Below are 22,049 nucleotides of genomic sequence, written 5' to 3'. Positions count from 1 at the left end.
CTTCCTTGTGTGTGAGTTTCTTGAACTGTACACAATATTTCAACTGAGAATGTTCCTATCCCCTTCTTCCCATGAACTCTGATTCTGCTCATCAGTATGGCACTGTATCAAACGCCTATTGAACTGAATTGCATTGAATCATTTACTGTCACACATATTCAATATAAAATACTGTGAAAGGTTTATACCATCGTCACGCACCACATCAGCACATTGCCCTGATCAAGCCTGCCCATTAAACCTTTTCAAAGAACTCCAGCAAATTTTTTTCGTTAAGAAATCTGTGCAGGCTCTTCTTAAATCTCCTAAAATGTGTCCACGTGACTTTCTAGTTCAAATTCTGTTTCTGGAATGGTCTCTACCACTGACATTAAACTGTTTAGTCTGTGATTGCTGGGTGTATGCCTTTGGACAAGGGCTTAATTTTAAAAGTTCTCCAGACTCTGATACCACCATTGACTCAGAGAAAAGCTGAAAAAATGATGAAGGGAGAAGTCACAATTTACCAGGTTATAGTCCAACAGATTTACTTGAAATCGCAAGTTTTTGGAGGACTGATCCTTCATCATGTGACAAAGGAGCAGCGCTCCAAAAGCTTGTGATTTCAAGTAAACCTGTTGGACTATAACCTGGTAAATTGTGACTTCTGACTTTGTCCCACCCCAGTCCAACACCAGCACCTCCACATTGTGGGAAATGATGGCCAGTGCCTCCACAATCCTGTACTTTGGTCAAATTGTGGACCTGATTTTGGCATAAGGGTTAATTTTATGAAAGGTACAAGACCAGGGCACTGAATATGCACTCACCTGTTTTTGCTGTAAGGATGAATGTGGAAGAACAAGCTGGTCGTCATCAGTAATTTGCAGTTTCATGGTATGTGAGAGTCTGGAATAAATCATACTTCGCCTCGATTAGGAGAAAGAGGGACATGGTCCTTTTGGATTTATTTTGGTGATCAATAAGGGCTATTGTGCCTTCTCCAATCAATAATGTAAACCATAATCTCTTTCTTCCTGAAGCTGCTGATTGCATAGTGAAATGCAGCTCCACCGACTCTATACCAACAACAGATGGCATTGGTATGGCACCTTTAACCAAACAAACCATTCCAATGCGCTTCACAGGAGCATTCAAACCAAAATATGACCCTGAGCCACAACAATGTGGTCAAAGAGGTAGGCTCTAAGGAGCATCTTCAAGGGGGAAAACAAGGTAGAGAGTCAAAGTGGCCTAGGGAAGGAACTCCAGTGTGTAGGTCCTAAGAAATAGAAAAGATCACCACCAATGTTATAGCAGTTAAAACAGGGGACACACTAAAGGTCAGAAGGGAGAAGCGCAGATACATTAGGGGGTTGTGGTCTGGAGGAGACTTCAGAGATAGAAAGGAGGTCAACTCATGGAGGGATTTGAAAACAAAGTTAGGAATTTAAAAATCAAGATATCACTTATAAACCTTAAGAAAAAAAGTAGAAAATTCTAAGTTACGACATGACAATAGTTTGATCAGATCAATCAATCTATGTCTACTCACTCTCCATGCAAGCAAATGATGATCACCATATTCACTAGCCGTGTCCCCTTCTTATCTCCTTCCATCCCTTTACATTCATCTACCTGCCCAATAGCAACAAGAACTTGCGTTGAAATGGCACCTTTTAATATAGCAAAACATTGCAAAATATTTCAGAGGAGCACAATTGGACAAAAGTAACTTATTACAGATACAGGATGCATGGGCTTTTGAAGAGGCTTTGTGATTTGCTAAATAAAAACCGAAAGCACTGTGAATGCTGTAAATCAGGAACAAAAACAGCAGTTGCTGAAAAAGCTCAACATAACTGGCAGCATCTATGGGGAGAAATCAGATTTAATGTTTCAGGTCTAGTGACCCTTCTTCAGAACTGAAGGGTCACTGGACCCGAAACACTAACTCTGATTTTTCTTTGTAGATGCTGCCAGACCTGCTGCGTTTTTCCAGCAACTTCTGTTTTTGTTCTTGGTGAGTTGCTAATGTGTTAAGCGTAAGAGAAGAGAGACTCACATTTATATAGCTCTTTCTACAACCTCAAGGCATTTTAAAGTGCTTTAGAGCCAACTGAAAAACATTTGGTGCTTACTCACTCTTTTAATGTAGAAAATGCAGAAGCCAGATAATCTGATTTTTGGAAGTAGATCAAGTGATAAATATTAGGTCAGGACCCAAGGGATAACCATCCTGTTTTTCTTCAAACAATAGTGTCACATGATCTTCACATCCATATGAGACAATATCACAGGTCAACATTCTCACTGAAAGTCTGTACTCGACTCCCTTGTACAAGAATCTCAGCCTATCCTGCATCATCAGTCTTGAAGCTAACGCTCTAATGTGGGAGTTGATCCCAACTCAGAGGTAGTGTTGTAACTGACTGAGCCACTAATATGTTTGTAAACTCTGTTCCCTTTTTAGATCCTACTTTGGCCAAAGGGAGGTCTTGCAGTACAGTGGGTAGTATCCCTGCCTCTGAGCCAAAAGTTCTGGGTTCGAGTCCCACTCCAGGAACTGATGGTCAAGACAGGTGCATTCATAAAGTGGTGAAACAGGTTGAGGATTGGCTTGTAAATCTCCCTAACACAAGCTAGCGTCAGACAGTAGGAGTGGGAGAGATTGCTGGTGCACCATGTGGCTGGAGAGAAATTAGAGGCTGAATGATAACTGTCCACAGCCGCAGATGACACCATGCTTGTAAAAGCACCAGCACCATGACGGCGACCAGCACGGCAAAGTCTGCAAATGCATATTGGATTTTTCAGCCATCTCAGGAACCATTGAAACAAAGTATAAATAAGTCATCCTCGATCTAGATAGTGAAGACATCAATGAACATGGGGATGGTGTTCAAAAACAGCTTAGAAATGGGTGAATAGAGGAGCAGGCATGATGGGCCGAGTGGCCTACTCTGGCTCCTACTTCAATATGTTCACTAGAAACTGCCTAAGAGATAACATTTTGAAGAAGGGTCACTGGATCCAAAATGCCTTCGCAGATGTACCAGACCTGCTGAGTTTCTCCAGCAATTTCTGCATTTGTTTAAGAGAAAGAATGCTCTGTGTTGAGCATTTCCTGGAATTCCATACAGAATTTTGGGATGTTTCCCTGTTATTTTGCCTTCCCTTCCTTCAATTTTGTCTCCTGCTCACCATGTAAGCATCAATTTTCTCTCCAATGCCTTTCTGAATTAAATGTTTTCTCTCTAAGGTTTGTGAGGTAGAACAGTTTCCTCTTCACCTCCAGTTTTACTGCGTAATCTAAACATTTGGCTGTAATTGCCATTGAAGTCGCAGCAGACAGAATTAGAACCTCGTCCAATCTGTTTCAGATTCACAAGTATATTTGCTAGTTAGGTAACAATCCTTTGAAGCTTCAGTATGAGCGAGGAGCTTCTCCATTAACCCTTGCATTACTATCAAGGACTCACCACTCATTATCCAAGCATTACCACTTAAAGTAAACAGCCTAATTTCATTTAATAGTGACCATTCCCTCAGGCTCCAGATTTTTCCAGCTTCTTCTGGGATGAGTCATTTTGATGGCTGTACCTATCCAACCCAGTCAGAAGCCAACGTTTAACGGGGACAAAAACAGAAGTTGTTTAAAAACTCAGCAGGTCTGGCAGCATCTGTGCAGAAAAATATCTGAGTTCGGATCCAGTGGCCCTTCTTCAGATGCTTTGGACCTCGTTGATGTACAATTCTGCTGCTGTTGAGGACACAATGCGCCTTATGGACTTACTGTCTTCGGTTGCTGGATCTTTTTGAAATCTAACCCATTAACATGGTGATAGTGTCACACAACACGATGGAGGATATTCTCAGTGCGAAGGTGGGACTTTATCTCCTCAACAACTGGGTGGTGGTCATTCTTACTGATCCTATCATGGACAGATGCAGTTTCTACAAACTTATTGATGATCATAACACTGTAAGAAATGGGAACGGGGTAGACTTGCTCTGCCATTCAATAGGATCATGGTTGATTTGATATTCCTCACATCCACTTTCCTGTCTTTCCCCATTACCCTTGACTCCCTTATTGATCAAAGGACGAGTTTGAGGTTAAGTATTATTCTCCCTCTTGTTGGTTCTTTCACTACCTGCCAAACACCCAGTATAAGAGCTGTGACCTTCAGAATTCGACCAGCTCAGTCACTAGTGGTGCATCACCCTTACTGACCTAATTTCTGTTAACTTGTCTGGTTATTAAGTCAGATCGCCCACTGTCTAAACGACAGAAGCATTCTGTCCACAAATTAGCCAGTCTACAGGCATCTCTCTCAGTCTCTGTGACAGACAAGTGGTAATTGTTTGAAGTGCGTCACACTGCCTCAAATGCAGCTGAGCTGCAGGAATCTCTTCTGCTCTCACCTCTTGATCCCCAGAGCCTGTCTACCATCTGCAAGGCACAAGTCAGTGATGGCATACTCCCCACTTGTCTGGATGGGCTCAGCTCCAACAACACTCAAGAGGTGCAACACCATTCAAGACAAAACAGCCACTTGATTGGCTCCACATCCACCTCTGTCACTGATGCACAGTGGTATCAAAATGTACCATCTACAAGATACACTGCATCAACTCATCAAAGCCGTTTCTATAACATCACCCAAATCCACCACCACCAACCAAACCACCTCAAGGCCCAAGGGCACCAGGCACATGGGTCATCAACCACCTGCTAGTCACAAGCCGTCTTGACTTGGAACTACATTGCTGTTGCTCCACTTTCACTGGGAATAACTCTTGAAAATGACTCTACATCTGCCTATCCCACCCAGAATGCAGTGGTTCAAGAAAGTGGCTTGCCACTATCTCCTCAAGCACAACAAGGTATGGCCAATAAATGTTGCTCACAACCTAGGCGTTAATAAATGAAAGGTAATGTAATATTGTTACTGTGCATTGTGATACACATCCTAATAAGACCATGCCTGTTTCTCCTTAACCATTATGGAGGAAAAAGTTTTGGATTTAATACAAAAGTTTCCATTCCTTCAATATAAGGGAAGCCACAAATTGTGTGTAACTTTTAGCATAAAGGTCACACTTTGTAACAAACTCAAATCTTGCACTGATGCATTAGTTTCAATGGTAGACCTTCTTTGTGCAGTCATCATGCTCATTGTGCTCCTGCTCTGCATCCTTGATGTTTTGTGTGTCTGCGCCAAAAATAACGTGATTAAAGAGTTGTTATTTCACCTACCTGATACAGATTTTCTCTACATTGTTAAAATGAAGCTAAAATGAAAACTCAAATCAGTTTTATGTACTCTGTGTAACAAGCATCTGCTGTAACCATGGCAACTTGTGCTTTAATAATTGTCATTGAGTCCCTGTATTATCACTATGGCAAAGAAAAAGCTACACTGGATACATAGTCAATAACACACCACAGGACAGTTCTCTCTGCACGAAGGACATCATATCGAAGCAGATTGTTCTAAAGTGAAGCTCAGTTTGTTTGATCTAGTGATTTAGATCATTAAAAAGTCGCTGGTTCTCAAAAAACATCAAGGAATTCTTGTCGTGTGGCCAATATATATTTGTCAACCGATGCCTCAAAAACTGATTATTTGGCCATTCACCTCTTACCTGTTTCTTGGATAATGGAGGAACCAGTTTTCACTCCGGGTAGCCATCCTGAGGAGTTTAAGTCTCCTGCATAGAAAGCTAAATCATCTTCTTCCCACAACTTGGCTTAATCAAATGTGGAAATGATCAGAAAACTCACGGACCATTCTCCGTCCTGATGCATGCCACAATTGGAATTTAGATCCAGTGCCTGTCTATTGCCTCATCAAGAGCGAGCATTTCAATTCCACAGTGAAATAGCCCTTTTCAAAATGAAGGCTTGAATGGGTAAATGCACTCCTTCCTGACGGCTGTATCAATCTGCAATAATTGGGATGTTAAAATTCACGTCATAGGGGAAAAATAGGCAACTGTCACTGTACTTCAAAGTAGAGTCTTGCTAAGCAAAGAGGAGACTGAAAGGTTATCAGGGTAGGAGGGAATGCGGAGTAACTAGTTCAGTCATGTTCATATTGAATGGTAGAGCAGGCTTGAAGGGGCCGATTGGCCTCCTCTTGCTGCTGATTCATATTTTATGATGTGTATCTATTGTGAAGAATCCTGTTTGGTTTTACAGAAAATGATTCCCTTTCCCACCATTACATCAATTATCCCATGTTCCCCCTTACACCTCTGCATTCTCCCTTCCACAATCATTTGTAATAAGCTGAAGTTCATTCCTCAAACCAATCCATTAATAGGACAACAAAGTGTGGAGCTAGATGAACACAGCAGGCCAAGCAGCATCTCAGGAGCACAAAAGCTGATGTTTCGGGCCTAGACCCTTCATCAGAAAAAGGGTCTGATGAGGGGTCTAAGCCCAAAACGTCAGCTTTTGAGCTCCTAAGATGCTGCTTGGCCTGCTGTGTTCATCCAGCTCCACGCTTTGTTATCTTGGATTCTCCAGCATCTGCAGTTCCCATTATCTCTCCCCCATTAATAGGTCAGCTTTTTTCTGCAGTTCCCATTATCTCTCCCCTATTAATAGGACAGCTTTTTTCTGCCTTTAAAACACTATTTGCCTTTGCTCATAGGTCTCCACCCCTGGGTTCTCTCAGAGCAATCCCTACTTTTCATTGCATCATAGAAATGTACAGCACAAGAGGCCATTGAGCCATGTGGTGCCTATGCTAGCTCTTCAAACAAGCAGCAATGCTCTGTTTTACACATTATCCATAACCTTGTAACTTCTTCCTCATCAAAAATCAAAATTATTGATAGATCAGCTTCTCCTGCCTCTACAGGCCAAATCTCCCATATCTGAACCAGTATTCAATTGATTTCCACTGAACTTGTTTAGGGTGGGGACCGCTGGCAGGGATGATAAGCCTCAGCATTGCACCCTCTGAAGAGTCTGTTGATAACCCCTGAATTTTCACAGTATTTTGCACACTCGTGGACTTCATTCCAATCTCTGGAATGTGAACTTTGCCTCTCTCACTCCCCACAACAGCCCCAATGAGTATTCCCACTGCTTCCAGTTTTGTGCTTAAACTTCCAACACCCAGTGTTAAACTTCAGCCAAATACAAAAGCAGGTTATCATTTGTTTCAATCGTGTGAAGGTCCCTTTCAATACAAAATATTGAGTCAGTCAAAAAACATTCTCACCCAGTGGTATCTATCCATCATGCCATTGGATTGCTCTTCTTGTAATAGATTTTTGAGATTAACTTCGGGCATGTTCAGTCTGTAAACTCATGCCTCTTAGCGCTGGGTGGGAAAATAGCAGGAATGGACAGTAACCACATTCATACATCCTAGACTGAGATTGAGTTTCCAAGTATCTGTGGCTGCCTAGTGCCACTCCATTTCTGTCTGATTATGAACTTGATTGGCATAGAGGTCACAGTTGAGCCTGACTCCAGCCTTCTTTCGATGTTTACTTTCCATATGAACATAGGAGTCAGAAGAAGGAGAAGGACATTCAGCCCCTTGAGCCTGGTCAAGCCATTTGACAAGAACTGGTCGGATTGTAACTTCAACTCCACATACCTGTCTATTCCTTATACCATTTCACCCTCTTGCTCACCTTGTGTTAAAAATATTCAAAAACTCTGCAGTCTCTGGCAAGATGGTTTAATTTAAACGCTCCTCTATCCCCCCAAACTGACTCCTTACCTACCTTCACACCCTTCATAACTCAGCATTGTACAGGAAAATTCAGAGGATGATACAACACAGAATGAAGCTTTCAGTGCTTCATAACTACTCTGGGAATCTATCAGAGCAATTAATCTCCTCTCCCTGCCCTCTTTCCCCACAGTCCCATTATTACCTGTGGGTGTTTATTCCATTTCCTTTTGAATGTTATGGGGTCATTTAAGAGACTGCTGGACATGCATATGGTCACAGAAATTTGAGGGTGCATACATGAGGATCAATGGTCGGCACAACATCATGGGCTGAAGGGCCTGTTCTGTGCTGTACTGTTCTATGTTCTATGAACTGAATCTGTTTTCATTGCTCTCTCAGGCAGTGCATTTCCAGATCACAATCACTGCTCTGTGAAAGTAAGGAAAATCTTTGTCTCATCTCAGGTTGTATCTATTACCTCAACATGTTTCACATTTACTGCTTCCCTGTTGTACTCTGATCATTCATTGCGAAGCCTAGGGCTGAAGTTTGGACATTTTACAGCCTTGTATTTTTATGAAGCTTCTGTAACAGATTCACCAAGTGAGTGGGGAAAACCTCCATGAAGAAAAGACAAGATTCAAACTGCGGAAATTCATTAACACCCAGTAAATCACTGAAAAAAGAGAAAGGGAGCGGAAATGTCTTTGTAACAGCATTGGAATTGCTCATTTTAGGGACTGGTGACAGAAAGTCAAGACAAGGGTAATAATTGACACAGTTTCAAATACTTTATCAAAAGAAAATGCCAAATATCATACATTTCAATGTAATTTATACAAACTTCAACAGCTCCATTCAAAGCTGATTGATTTACAAATTTCAGTGGAACATTTTGAAATTGGAAAGGCAACTATTAACAAACAAATTTGTTCAAATGAAAAAAAACTAGATGAATATTCATTTTAAAAAACTTGAAAATTACCCCTCACCCAACACAAATGAATTGATAACTTTGGGACTAAAGCACATAGGTTTTAACATGGTGCAGCCCATCCACTATGGTAACCATTTCTTATCCTGCTCCTGGTAAAGATGATCTCATTAAGAGTGGCCTGATTAGTACAGTCACTGTGATATTCTGGCAATTGCTTTGTGGTAGAAAGTGCCAAAAATAACAGACAAGCATTCAATTTGTTTGTGGAATACAGGAGAAATATAATGGAGATAAAGGAATCATCATGCTGTGATCAGTAACATTACTTAAATAGAATCCCTACAGTGTCAAAGCAGGTCATTCAGCCCATTGAGTCAATGCTGACCCTCTGAAAAACATCCAACTCAGACCCACTCTCCGACCCTATCCCATTACCCTGCATTTCCCATGGCTAATGTAGTACGGCCAATCCACCTCACATGCACATCTTTGGACCGCAGAGGAATCTGGAGCACCCAGAGGAAACTGATACAGACACAGGGAGAACATGCAAATTCTACACTGACAGTTGTCTGAGGCTGGAATTGAACCCCAAGTCCCTGGTACTGTGAGGCAGTAGGGCTGACCAATGAGCCACTCCTCTTCATTACCGAAAACCTGTGGAAAACTGAAAGTAGCAAATTCTCCCCAGTGCCCTGAGCCCCAACAGCCACAGAGGAGCCAACCTCATTGTGCCTGTTCGACACTGTCAACACCAGGCTGGCTCTTCCAATTTGTTGCCTTAACTCCAATGACCTTAGCCAAGGTATATAAGGCCAAGTGCCGGGCAACGGGATCACAATATTTGGGTGAGTGGGCTGAAGGTCCTTCACGTACATTTCTGCTGTCCCTGTTGAGTCCCAAAAGTAACTAGTTGTGTGTGCGCGTGTGTGAGTGGCGGGGTGGGGTGTACAGTTTCCAGGAGCCTGTGGGGTGGGGAGAGTGGGGCGGTTGCGGTGGAGCTGTGCAAACACACCCACAACCTCCCCGCCACACACAAACACACTTTTGCAGTCCATTCAGCCCCTCCTCTGCTCCATGCCGTTCGGCAGGAAGCCAGCGATGATTGGCACAGGCCAGATGAGGGCGGCCACACTCCAGATGATGATGACGATGGTCATGAAGCAAGCCACCAGGGTGGACTCGATGGGTTTGCGGTTGATCCTCCAGCCCTTGTCCCAGCTGAGCTCCTCCAGGCTGAAGTGCAGGCAGCAGAAACTGACCTGCTGGCCCTGGGGGGTCGGGCTGAGGCGTCCCCTCCGAGGGGGGGCCCCACAGCCCACGCAGAGCTTGAACTCCTGCTGGCCGCCTCCGACCCCCACATGGTCAATGATGACCGGGGGGAAGACCCTGGTGAAAGCTGCCGAGAAGAAGGAGCGGGCGTGACTGTTGGTGGTAAACAGGAGCACGTCGCATTTAAAGCCCATGGACCTCTCCCAGCGAGCCAGCAGCGAGGTAGCGACTAGCCTGAGCACCGTGATGTTGCAGCGACTGGAGGGAGGGCTGAGTGCCGGAGCCCCAGCCCCGGGCCCGGCTACAGCCTCGGCCCCAGCCCCAGCCCCAGCCCCGGGCCCTTCCAGCTCCAGCGGAGCAGCCAGTGAGAAGTTAAGCGCTGTGCTGTTGGGCTGGAAGTAAAACTCCTCTCCGCTCCAGCCCAGTAACCCAGGCAGCCTGGTGCTGGCGAGCAGAACCAGAGACAGAAACTGGCTGGTCAGCATGGCACTGTGCCAGGACACTGCATGGTCACCGGGGACAAGCTGGCAAACACGCTGGGCAGCAGAGATCTGAGTTTCTCTCTCTCTCTGCACACTCTACAGCATGTGTGTGTGTGTGTGTGTGTGCAGTCTGGAGGTCTCTTGCCCCTCTCTCTGTGTGCGTGTAGAGCTGTACACTTTAGAGCAGGCAGTCTCTCTGAGTCTTGTTCCCTGTCACTTTGTGCACGCTGTTAATACAGGAGGACCCTTCTTTCTCCGTGAGTACTTTAAAGCAGGCGATCTCACCCCTGTCTCGCTGTCTGAACACGGCTGTCCGCTGTAAAGATGTCTGGGTCTCTTTCTGTGTATGTGTGCCTGCTGTAATACAGGACTGCAGTCTCTGTGTGTACAGCTGCACACTCTAAAGCAGGCGATTCCTCTCAGTCTGGCTCTCGCTCGGCATGTTGAAAAACGAAAGCACAGGATACCGGTGTCTCCCTCGCTGTGTGCACGGCTTAGCGCACTTTGAAGTGGACGATCTCCCTCTCTCTGTACATCGCTGTACGCTGTAAGGCAGGCGATGTGTCTTCAGTCTTGCTCTCCCTCTGTTCTCAGTGCACGCTGTAGTACAGGAGGACTCCACTCTCAAAGCAGGCGATCTCTCCGAGTCTCTCTCTCTTCAGAGCTGTGGCATGGGAGGACTCCAGTAGCTCTGTGCAGAGCTACAGGAGGCGATCTCTCCCCCGTGCTCTCTCTCTCTGCACTGCTGCGCTGTGTAAAGCAGGAGGTCGCCTCCACCTCACCCACACACTCCCGTCTCTCTGCAGTGCTATCAACCCTTGTTGTATTTCTGCAAATCTCAGCTTCTCTTAAAGCTGAAACGCCGTGGGAATTTTTTTCTTAACTAAAAACAAAATCTGCGTTTTAGCTCATGGTTCAGATTGTCTCGCAGTTAGGATCATAAAAACAAAACAAAATTCCTGTTCTTGTGTTTGCAAAGATACATTAATTTCTTTGGGCTGGTTTGATGTGAAACTCAAAGTGCTGTCAACAAAACTTGGCCAGATCTGGTTGAACCACATGAGACTGACAGCTACTGGCAAATTAACAGTTGAGCCGTTGGGATTTCCACTTGTGTAGAGAAATATCCTTTTTGTCCCTAAAATTAACACATTTCTCCTGGTGTGTGACCTTAATTGTATTTATCATTTCAGTTTTCTAAAATATCTGAAACAGTTTTCTCATTGTCACTATAAATTCTAGATATAGAATATAGAACAATATAGCTCAGAACAGGCCCTTCGGCCCTCGATGTTGTGCCGACCTGTGAGCTTATCTAAGCCCATCCCCCTACACTATCCCATCATCATCCATATGCTTATCCAAGAACTGTTTAAATGCCCCTAATGTGGCTGAGTTAGCTACATTAGCAGGCAGGGCATTCCACGCCCTTACCACTCTCTGAGTAAACAACCTGCCTCTGACATCTGTCTTAAATCTATCACCCCTCAATTTGTAGCTATGCCCCCTCGTACAAGCTGAAGTTATCATCCTCGGAAAAAGACTCTCACTGTCCACCATATCTAACCGTCTGATCATCTTGTATGTCTCTATTAAATCCCCTCTTAGCCTCCTTCTCTCCAATGAGAACAGACCCAAGCCCCTCAGCCTTTCTTCATAGGGTCTGCGCTGCAGACCAGGCAACATCCTGGTAAATCTCTGCACCTTTTCCAATGCTTCCACATCCTTCCTGTAATGGGGCAACCAGAACTGCACGCAATATTCCAAATGAGGCCGCACTAGCGTTTTGTACAATTGCAGCATGACATCACGCCTCCGGAACTCAGTCCCTCTCCCAATAAAACCTAACACACCGTAAGCCTTCTTAACAGCACTATCAACCTGGGTGGCAACTTTCAGGGATCTATGTACATGGACACCAAGATCCCTCTGTACATCTATACTACCAAGAATCTTTCCATTGACCCAGTATTCTGCCTTCCTATTATTCTTCCCAAAGTGAATCACCTCACATTTATCTGCATTGAACTCCATTTGCCACCTTTCAGCCCAATTCTGCAGTTTATCCAAGTCTCCCTGCAACCGGCAACATTCTTCCACACTGTTGACCACTCCACCGACTTTAGTGTCATCTGCAAACTTACTCACCCATCCACCTAAGCCTGCGTCCAAGTCATTTATAAAAATGACAAACAGCAGTGGTCCCAAAACAGATCCTTGAGGCACACCACTAGTAACTGGACTCCTGGCTGAATATTTTCCATCAACCACCACTTGTTGCCTTCTTAATGCCAGTTTCTAATCCAAACTGCTAAATCTCCCTCAATCCCATGCCTCTGTATTTTCTCCAATAGCCTACCATGTGGAACCTTATCAGAGGCTTTACTGAAGTCCATGTACACCACGTCAACTGCCCTACCCTCATCCACATGCTTGGTCATCTTCTCAAAAAGCTCAATCAGGTTTGTGAGACACGACCTGCCCTTGACGAATCCATGCTGACTATCTCCAATCAAATTGTTGCTTGCTAGCTAATTATAAATCCTATCCTTTCCAAAACTTTTCCTACAACAGACGTAAGCCTCACAGGTTTATAATTACCTGGGTCATCCCCACTGCCCTTCTTGAACAAGGGCACAACATTTGGAATCCTCCAGTCCTCTGGTACTAAACCTGTAGATGATGAGGACTGAAAGATCAAGGCCAAAGGCTCTGCCACCTCCTCCCTAGCTTCCCAGAGTATCCTCAGAAAAATCCCATCCGGCCCAGGGGATTTATCTACCTTCACACCTTCTAGAATTGACAACACGTTACTTAATCCTTTCAATTCTAGTAGCCTGTAACTCAGTCATCTCCTCCACAATATTCTCCTGTTCCTCAGTGAAAACAGATGAGAAATAATCATTTAGCACCTCTCCATTCTCCACAGGGTCCACACACAACTTCCCACTTCTGTCTTTGACTGGCCCTATTCCTACCCTAGTCATCCTCTTATTCCTCACATACCTATAGAAAGCTTTAGGGTTCTCCTTTATTCTACCTGCTAATGTCTGCTCATGTCCCCTCCTTGCTCTTCTTAACTCTCTCTTTAAATCCTTCCTAGCTGGTCTGTAACTCTCTATTGCCTCATCTGAACCGTCTCATCTCATCATCACATAAGCATCCCTCTTCCGCTTAACAAGAGATATAATTTCTTTAGTAAACCATGGTTCCCTTACCTTATCGCTTCCTCCCTGCCTGACAGGGACGTATCTATCAAGGACACGCAATATCTGTTCCTTAAACCAGCTCCACATTTCAATTGTCCCCATCCCCTGCATTTTGCTAACCTAAGTCTTGCCTAATCGCATTATAACTGCCCTTGCCCCATCTATAACTCTTGCTCCTGTGGCATGTTCCTATCCCTTTCCATCGCTAAAGTAACCAAATTATGGTCACTCTCTCCAAAGTGCTCACCTACCACTAAATCAAATACCTGGCCTGGTTCATTACCAAGTACCAGATCCAGTGTGGCCTCCCCTCTTGTTGGCCCTTTGACACACTGTGTCAAGAAACCCTCCTGCACACATTGGACCAAAACTGATCCATCCGACTTACTAGAGTTATAGCATTTCCAGTCAATGTTGGGGAAGTTAAAGTCTTCCATAATGACCACCCTGTTCCTTTCACTCCTGCCCAGAATCATTTTGCCAATCCTCTCCTCCACATTCTGGATCTTTGCGGAGGCCTAGAAAAAACTCCCAGCAGTGTTACCTCTCCTCTCCTGTTTCTGACCTCAGCCCATATCACCTCAGTAGACGAGTCCTCATTAAAAGTTCTTTCAGCCACCGTATATTGTCCTTGACTAACAAAGCCACACCTCCCACTCTTTTTCCACCTTCCCTGACCTTAATGAGAGATCTAAACCCTGGAACCTGCAACATCCATTCCTAGCCCTGCTCTATCCAAGTCTCTGAAATGGCCACAACATTGAATTCCCAGATACCTATCCATGCTGCAAGCTCACCTACCTTATTCCGGATACTCCTGGCGTTGAAGTAGACACACTTCAATCCAGCTTGCTGTCTGCCAGCACACTCCTGTGACAGTGCAATCCTGTCCATGTCCTCCCTACTCTCTTCCTCCTGTATACTAGAACTAACCTATTCCCCTTCTGAGCTAGTTTAAATCCACCGGAATAGCACAAACAAATTTCCCACCCAGGATATTAGTGCCCCTCTGGTTCAAGTGGAGACCGTCCTGTTTGTAGAGGTCCCACCTTCCCCAGAATGAGCCCCAATTGTCCATGTACCTGAAACCCTCCCTCCTGCACCATCCCTGCAGCAGATATGCTGGTAAGAAGGAAAAGTAATTTTCCAGAGGGGATGAAATGAAAATTTCTCAATACCGATCATTTGCCTGCTGCTTATTCCACCAGGAAAGTTAGGGAAAATGACATCAACAGCACCAAACCATCATCTCCAACACCATTCATGACCTCATCACCTCAGGGGACCTCCCACCCACAGCCTCCAACCTCACTGTTCCCCAACCCCGCACTGCCCGTTTCTATCTCCTTCCCAAAATCCACAAACCTGCCTGCCCTGGTCGACCCATCGTCTCAGCCTGCTCCTGCCCCACCAAACTCATCTCCACCTGTCTGGACTCCATTTTCTCCCCTTTGGTCCAGGAACTCCCCACCTACGTCCGTGACACCACCCACGCCCTCCACCTCCTCCAGGACTTCCAATTCCCTGGCCCCCAACACCTCATCTTCACCATGGACGTCCAGTCCCTATACACCTGCATTCCGCATGCAGATGGCCTCAAGGCCCTCCGCTTCTTCCTGTCCCGCAGGCCCAACCAGTTCCCCTCCACGGACACCCTCATCCGCCTAGCTGAACTCGTCCTCACCCTCAACAACTTCTCTTTTGACTCCTCCCACTTCCTACAGACTAAGGGGGTGGCCATGGGCACCCGCATGGGCCCCAGCTATGCCTGCCTCTTTGTAGGTTACGTGGAACAGTCCCTCTTCCGCACCTACACAGGCCCCAAACCCCACCTCTTCCTCCGGTACATTGATGACTGAATCAGCGCCGCCTCTTGCTCCCCAGAGGAGCTCGAGCAGTTCATCCACTTCACCAACACCTTCCACCCCAACCTTCATTTCACCTGGGCCATCTCCAACACATCCCTCACCTTCCTGGACCTCTCAGTCTCCATCTCAGGCAACCAGCTAGAAACTGATGTCCATTTCAAGCCCACCGACTCCCACAGCTACCTAGAATACACCTCCTCCCACCCACCCTCCTGCAAAAATTCCATCCCCTATTCCCAATTCCTCCACCTCCGCCGCATCTGCTCCCACGATAAGACATTCCACTTCCGCACATCCCAGATGTCCAAGTTCTTCAAGGACCGCAACTTTCCCCCCACAGTGATCGGGAATGCCCTTGACCGCGTCTCCCGTATTTCCCGCAACACATCCCTCACACCCCGCCCCCGCCACAACCACCCTAAGAGGATCCCCCTCGTTCTCACACACAACCCTACCAACCTCCGGATACAACGCATCATCCTCCGACACTTCCGCCTTTTGCAATCCGACCCCACCACCCAAGACATTTTTCCATCCCCACCCCTGTCTGCTTTCCGGAGAGACCACTCTCTCCATGACTCCCTTGTTCGCTCCACACTGCCCTCCAACCCCACCACACCCGGCACCTTCCCCTGCAGCCGCAGGAAATGCTACACTTGTCGCCACACCTCCTCCCTCACCCCTATCCCAGGCCCCAAGGTGACATTCCACATTAAGCAGAAGTTCACCTGCACATCTGCCAATGTGGTATACTGCATCCACTGTACCCGGTGTGGCTTCCTCTACATTGGGGAAACCAAGCGGAGGCTTGGAGACCGCTTTGCAGAACACCTCCGCTCAGTTCGCAAGAGACAACTGCACCTCCCAGTCGCAAACCATTTCCACTCCCCCTCCCATTCTTTAGATGACATGTCCATCATGGGCCTCCTGCAGTGCCACGATGATGCCACCCGAAGGTTGCAGGAACAGCAACTCATATTCCGCCTGGGAACCCTGCAGCCTAATGGTATCAATGTGGACTTCACCAGTTTCAAAATCTCCCCTTCCCCAACTGCATCCCTAAACCAGCCCAGTTCGTCCCCTCCCCCCACTGCACCACACAACCAGCCCAGCTCTTCCCCCCACCCACTGCATCCCAAAATCAGTCCAACCTGTCTCTGCCTCCCTAACCTGTTCTTCCTCTCACCCATCCCTTCCTCCCACCCCAAGCCGCACCCCCATCTACCTACTAACCTCATCCCACCTCTTTGACCTGTCCGTCTTCCCTGGACTGACCAATCCCCTCCCTACCTCCCCACCTATACTCTGTCCACCTATCTTCTTTACTCTCCATCTTCGGTCCGCCTCCCCCTCTCTCCCTATTTATTCCAGTTCCCTCTCATCATCCCCCTCTCTGATGAAGGGTCTAGGCCCGAAACGTCAGCTTTTGTGCTCCTGAGATGCTGCTGGGCCTGCTGTGTTCATCCAGCCTCACATTTTATTATCAACAATACTATGAAGCAGCACTTGCTCAGCAATAACCTTTAGCAATGAGTGCAGCTTTGTTAGTACAGACTCAATGGGCTGATGGGCCTCTGTTGTACTTATGATTCTTTGAATTAGCTCTTGTTTAGTGCTGATGTCCAGTTTGGCTTTTGCCAGGGCCACTCAGCTCCTGGTCTCATTGCAGCCTTGGTTCAAGGGACAATAGAGCTGAATTCCAGAGGTGACGTGAGAATGACAGTCCTTTACCAAATGTAGTGTCAAGGAGTCCCAAAAAAACTGGAATCAATGGGTTTCAGGGGCAAACTCTCCATACCTGACACATAGGAAGATGGTTGTATTTGTTGGACGTCAGCCATTGCAGCTCCAGGACATCTCTGCAGGAGTTCCTCAGCGTAGTGCTCTAGGTCCAACCATCTACAGCTGCTTCGTCAATAACCTGCCCTCTGTTGTAAGCTCAGAAATGCAGATGTTCACTGATGATTGCGCAATGTTCAGGACCATTAGAATTTGATTCGGATAGTGATGCTTTAGGAAAGACTTCCCCAAAGTTTTTCACACTCGCCAGATGCCTCAAAGGTCATTCCAGCCAATGACACAGTTTATGAAGTGTGGTCACTACTGTAAATGTAAGAAATGCAGCAACTGATTCGCACACAGCAAGCTCTGTTCGATAGAATCACAAAATTATTGAATTGTTACAATGCAAAAGGAATGCCATTTAGTTCAATGTGTCTGCACCACTTCTCCAAATGGTTATTCCACTCAGTGCCATAATTCCTTATCCCTATAACTCTGCGCATTCTTCTTCTGCAGCCAGCAGACTATTTCGCTTTTGAACTTGTCAATTGAACCTACATAGACTACAGTCTCAGGCAGTGCAATACAGATCCTAACCAGCCACTGCATGAGAAAAGCTTTTTCTCAGATCAATTTTTCTTCTTTTGCCAAATAATTTAAATCTGTACCCTCTATGAGATTTAAAGTTGACAGTCATGTGATAAACAGCCACAGACTTTGCTAACATGATTTTAATTGAGAGAGAAATAACCAAGAAACTTGGGACAACTATTTTTGTGATTTGGTGCCACAGAATCTTTTACCTCCACCTGAGCAGGCAGTACTGACCTCAGCTCAATGGCTCATCTGAAAGATAGCTCCTCTGGCAGTGTAGCACTCCCTCAGTGGAGTGTTGGTCTTGATTTCGCTGCTCAGGCCATGGATTAGTTGAAATAGGTGTAAAATGTCTCAATGTACTTTGTTCAGGGAGTCTGAGTTGCTATGTTGTGATGATGCTAAGGCTTTAAGAGGTTATTTTGTCCTGTTTATTTTGAAGAGAGGTTTTAAGATGGAGGTACTGAGCAGTCTATCAGAACTAGTAAACGGCTTGTGAGGCCTTGTTTTTTTTTAAGTTAGAACAATAGAAGCAGCCTGAATGGGTGGTTGTCAAGTTACCACAGAATGAAGACCTTTGGTTTAGCTTTCAGCAATTGCTGTAGGGATCTGGAAGAAGTGAAAGCTATTCTTTCTGTCTCTCGGTTACAGCCAAAAGCTGGGGGAACTCATCCTGCTGCATGAGTTGCATGGGAAACAATCAGTTTTCTGATTTTGCCTTTTTTCAAGGGTATGTTTATGAGATGTTACTGTATTGGAACAGTTAATTAGTATTAGATACTGTATCTCTTATTCTGTTTATTTTTCTGAAAGAGTTAAGATATTCCAATTCCTTCTTTCTTTGGTTGTATTTTGACTATAGTGGATGAATAAAGTGTGTGTTGCTTTAAATTCGTATTTCCCCCAATCGAATCGCATCTGGAACACAACACATTGCATTTACCTTCAAAATAAGAAAAGGTTGGGGTCTAGACTGCCTTCTGAATATTTTGAGACGGTTTGGTCTGGTCCGTAATAGTGGCAACATCCACTTTTATATTTATCTTGGACAGTGGGCAGTGATGGAATGCCACTGATATTCTTCTCACTCCATAGCAGACCAGGAATCTCTCCTGACCTTATTGCCTGTCATTGGTGCATTTTAGAAAGATGTACAGGGTTAAAAATTGACCTACTTTGTTGTATTTTGAATGAACCTTCCTTGGCCATTGAGTCCTGCAGTGGGTCTCAAATCCAGAGCTTCTGACACAGAGGCCAGGGCACCACCTTCTCTGCCACAAAATCTCCATCATTCTATCTAGCAGTAAACCTACAGCCTAGTCATATCTGACCTGCAATTTCAGAAGGTGCGGTCAGGTTCCTGAGTCAATGTCATAATCAACAGGCTCAGTCCTTCTCTCTGGGTATTTAATTTTGATTGGTGTGTGCAAGTGATGACTGCACGGTTTTGCACCTCAATCAGTGCCAAGCTGTATGTGGCCTTCATGCACCGACACTGTCTGAGACAGGCCATTCCAAACTATAACAAGAGATAGCATAAGGGCAGTGGGCTTGATGCTCGGCACCCCATCCTGAGTTCAGCTCAGCGCCAACTGAACTTGGTACGGGAATAGACATTGAATTATAGGCGTTGTCTCTCTGCTCAGTTGGTTGTTAAATATCTCCTGGTACTTGTTGAAGAAGGGAAGGGGTTAGTCCCAATGTCTTGGCCAACATTCCTCCCTTGATCGTTAACACCAGTGAGGGAGGGCTATGTGAAATGTTAAGTGCAGAAGGATGTAAAGTAGCTAAGCGAGAGATAAGGCTTGGTACCTTGAGCTTTGTAGGAATAGTGTAGGAAGCGAAGGCCAGAGTAGGAGCAATGACAGATGGCCACATACTGTGTGATGCTTCATAAGTAATTCTTTGTTTATGAAGAATGTGAGAACATAAAAGCATACATTTTATTGTGGGCCATATGTGAAAGTTTCACACCAGAAATAAGAAACCTCAGGAGCAGGAGTAGGCCATTTGGCCTCTCGAGCTGCTCATCTATTAAGTAAGATCATGGCTAATCTGTTAAATTCCACTCTGCCCTTATCCTGATATGGCCAGCAATCTGCCATCTTGATTACACACCCTTTACAACAATAGAACCCCTTTGTTTTGGACAGCTAACCCCATCTTCAGGATCCCAGTGGGATTCCGATGAATCAGCATTATTATCATCGTGGACAATCCTTCATGTTGAGGATGATTTACCTCACAGATGGCTGGGGTTGAAGTGAAGTGTCAATGTTCGTTGTGTGCCCACTGTTGCTTCATGATCCCTAGCTTAGCCATACAGGCTCTTCCACAGGGAAGACACTGTTACCAGCCAGTAGATGTGGTGGTTCAAACAGGTGCCATTTCTTTCTCTCTCGCTCTCTTGTCGTTATCCTCTCTTTTTGAGCTGAAAGTCTCAAACCATTTTTGAAAACTGGAAACCCCATTTTGCTTGTGATAGAGCATTAGTTTCCCATGTGCTGATGTTAATAAGGCAGACCTTAATGCAGACTTTGAGACTGTCCCTGAAACATTTCCTTTGGTTGCTGTGTGAACAGGTTCCCTGATGTAGCTCTGGTTGAGTACAGTATCAGTATTATGCAGGATTGAGTCAGGCATTCTGAACAACAAATTCAGCTTTTTGTGAGATAATTGCGGTCTCTCTACCTGACATTGCCTGTATGTAGGATGCTCACATTTGTTCTTCTCCCACTTGATTAATAGAATCCTTCTGAAACAGTATTGGTGGTCTCAATCAAGATACACTTGTCTTGATATACTGTCTTTGTGAGAATGCCAAAGCTTACAAGCTGTACCTCAGGCAGAAAAATTTGTAAGACAAATGTGAATAGGCCAGACTTAAAGCAGGGATTAATGGGTATTGCTTGCAAATTTATCCATTTACATAGAGCATTGAACAGTACAGCACAGGAACAGGCTCTTCAGCCCATGGTGTTGTGTCAAACATGATGCCAAATGAAATAATTCCCTTCAGCCTCCCTCCATGGCTTGCATAGTCATGTGCTGATCTAAAAGCCCCTTAAATGCCCCTATCGTGTCTGCCTCCCCCACTACCCCTGGCAGTGCGTTCCAGACTCCTACCACTCTTCATGCAAAAAACTTGCCCCTCACATTTTGGTTGAACTTTTCCCCCCTTTCATCTTAAATGCACACCCCTTAGTATTAGACGTTTCAATTGTAGGGAAAAAGGTTTTGACCATCAAAGCTATCTATGCATCTCATAATTTTATAGACTTCTATCTATTTGCCCCTCAGGCTTGGCTGCTCTAGAGAAAATGACTCCAGTGTTTCTAGCCTGTACTTATAGCTCATACCCTCTAATCCAGGCAGCATCCTAGTAAGAGATAGTAGGAACTACAGATGCTGGAGAATCTAAGATAACAAGGTGTAGAGCTGGATGAATACAGCAGGCCAAGCAGCATCAGAGGAGCAGGAAGGCTGACGTTTCGAGCCTAGACCCTTCTTCAGAAATGGGGAAGGGGAAGGGGGTTCTGAAATAAATAGGGAGGGTGGGGGGAGGCGGATAGAAGATGGGTAGTGGAGAAGATAGGTGGAGAGGAGTCAGACCGGTCAAAGAGTAAAAAGGACACTCACTTTGGGCTCAGAAGGTGTATTGCTTGATTTTAATCCCTTGCCTACAGTGTTCCCACCGACAAATTGGGACTGAGGGGTGGGGAAACATTGGCACTGATTTTAACTCAATCAAAAGCCGTTCACTTAGCACAGAGTTAGCATGGGGCCCAGTTCAACAGAAGAGAAATCTGAGGCTGTTGCTTTATCAGAGCCAAATCACACCCCCCCCCAGATTTAATTTTCACAATATGATGCTACAGTGGCATAGTCTGGGTATGGAAACTATGGAAACGCTTTATCATAACGTATGCTGTTACTATAGAGATTGTTTTGATGCAATGCCAACCAAAGGTTGGGGGTTTTGCTGGAGGATGCATCTATTTATTGGACTTTTAAGTGTTTAAAGGTGGGATGATATTCATCACACCATATCTGCTGAAGAAAAGCTGCACGACAAAATGTGATTTGACAAAAAGAATAGAGCAGCCTTCCTTTAGGTTTGTGAAGCAGACATGTCTCAGCTTTGTAAGAAATCTGTTCCAGGCTTTGTGTCAGCTGTAGCTACCTTGTGATTGACACAGGAATTGTTGAGGTGTGATGTG

At 45.3% G+C, this 22,049-nt stretch overlaps 1 protein-coding gene across 1 annotated transcript; it reads right to left on the bottom strand.

Annotated features, from left to right (window-relative positions):
* Positions 1-8,461: 8,461 nt before the first annotated feature.
* Positions 8,462-11,376, bottom strand: LOC125465766 (transmembrane protein 158). Its single transcript, XM_048559597.2, has one exon. The coding sequence runs from the start codon at positions 10,377-10,379 to the stop codon at positions 9,681-9,683; it is 699 nt and encodes a 232-aa protein (XP_048415554.1). The 5' UTR covers positions 10,380-11,376; the 3' UTR covers positions 8,462-9,680.
* Positions 11,377-22,049: the final 10,673 nt, after the last annotated feature.

This window comes from Stegostoma tigrinum, chromosome 2, assembly GCF_030684315.1.
Source record: "Stegostoma tigrinum isolate sSteTig4 chromosome 2, sSteTig4.hap1, whole genome shotgun sequence".
Taxonomy (NCBI): domain Eukaryota; kingdom Metazoa; phylum Chordata; class Chondrichthyes; order Orectolobiformes; family Stegostomatidae; genus Stegostoma; species Stegostoma tigrinum.
Note: the sequence above shows the minus strand (reverse complement) of the source record. Positions and strands in the feature narration are given on the sequence as shown.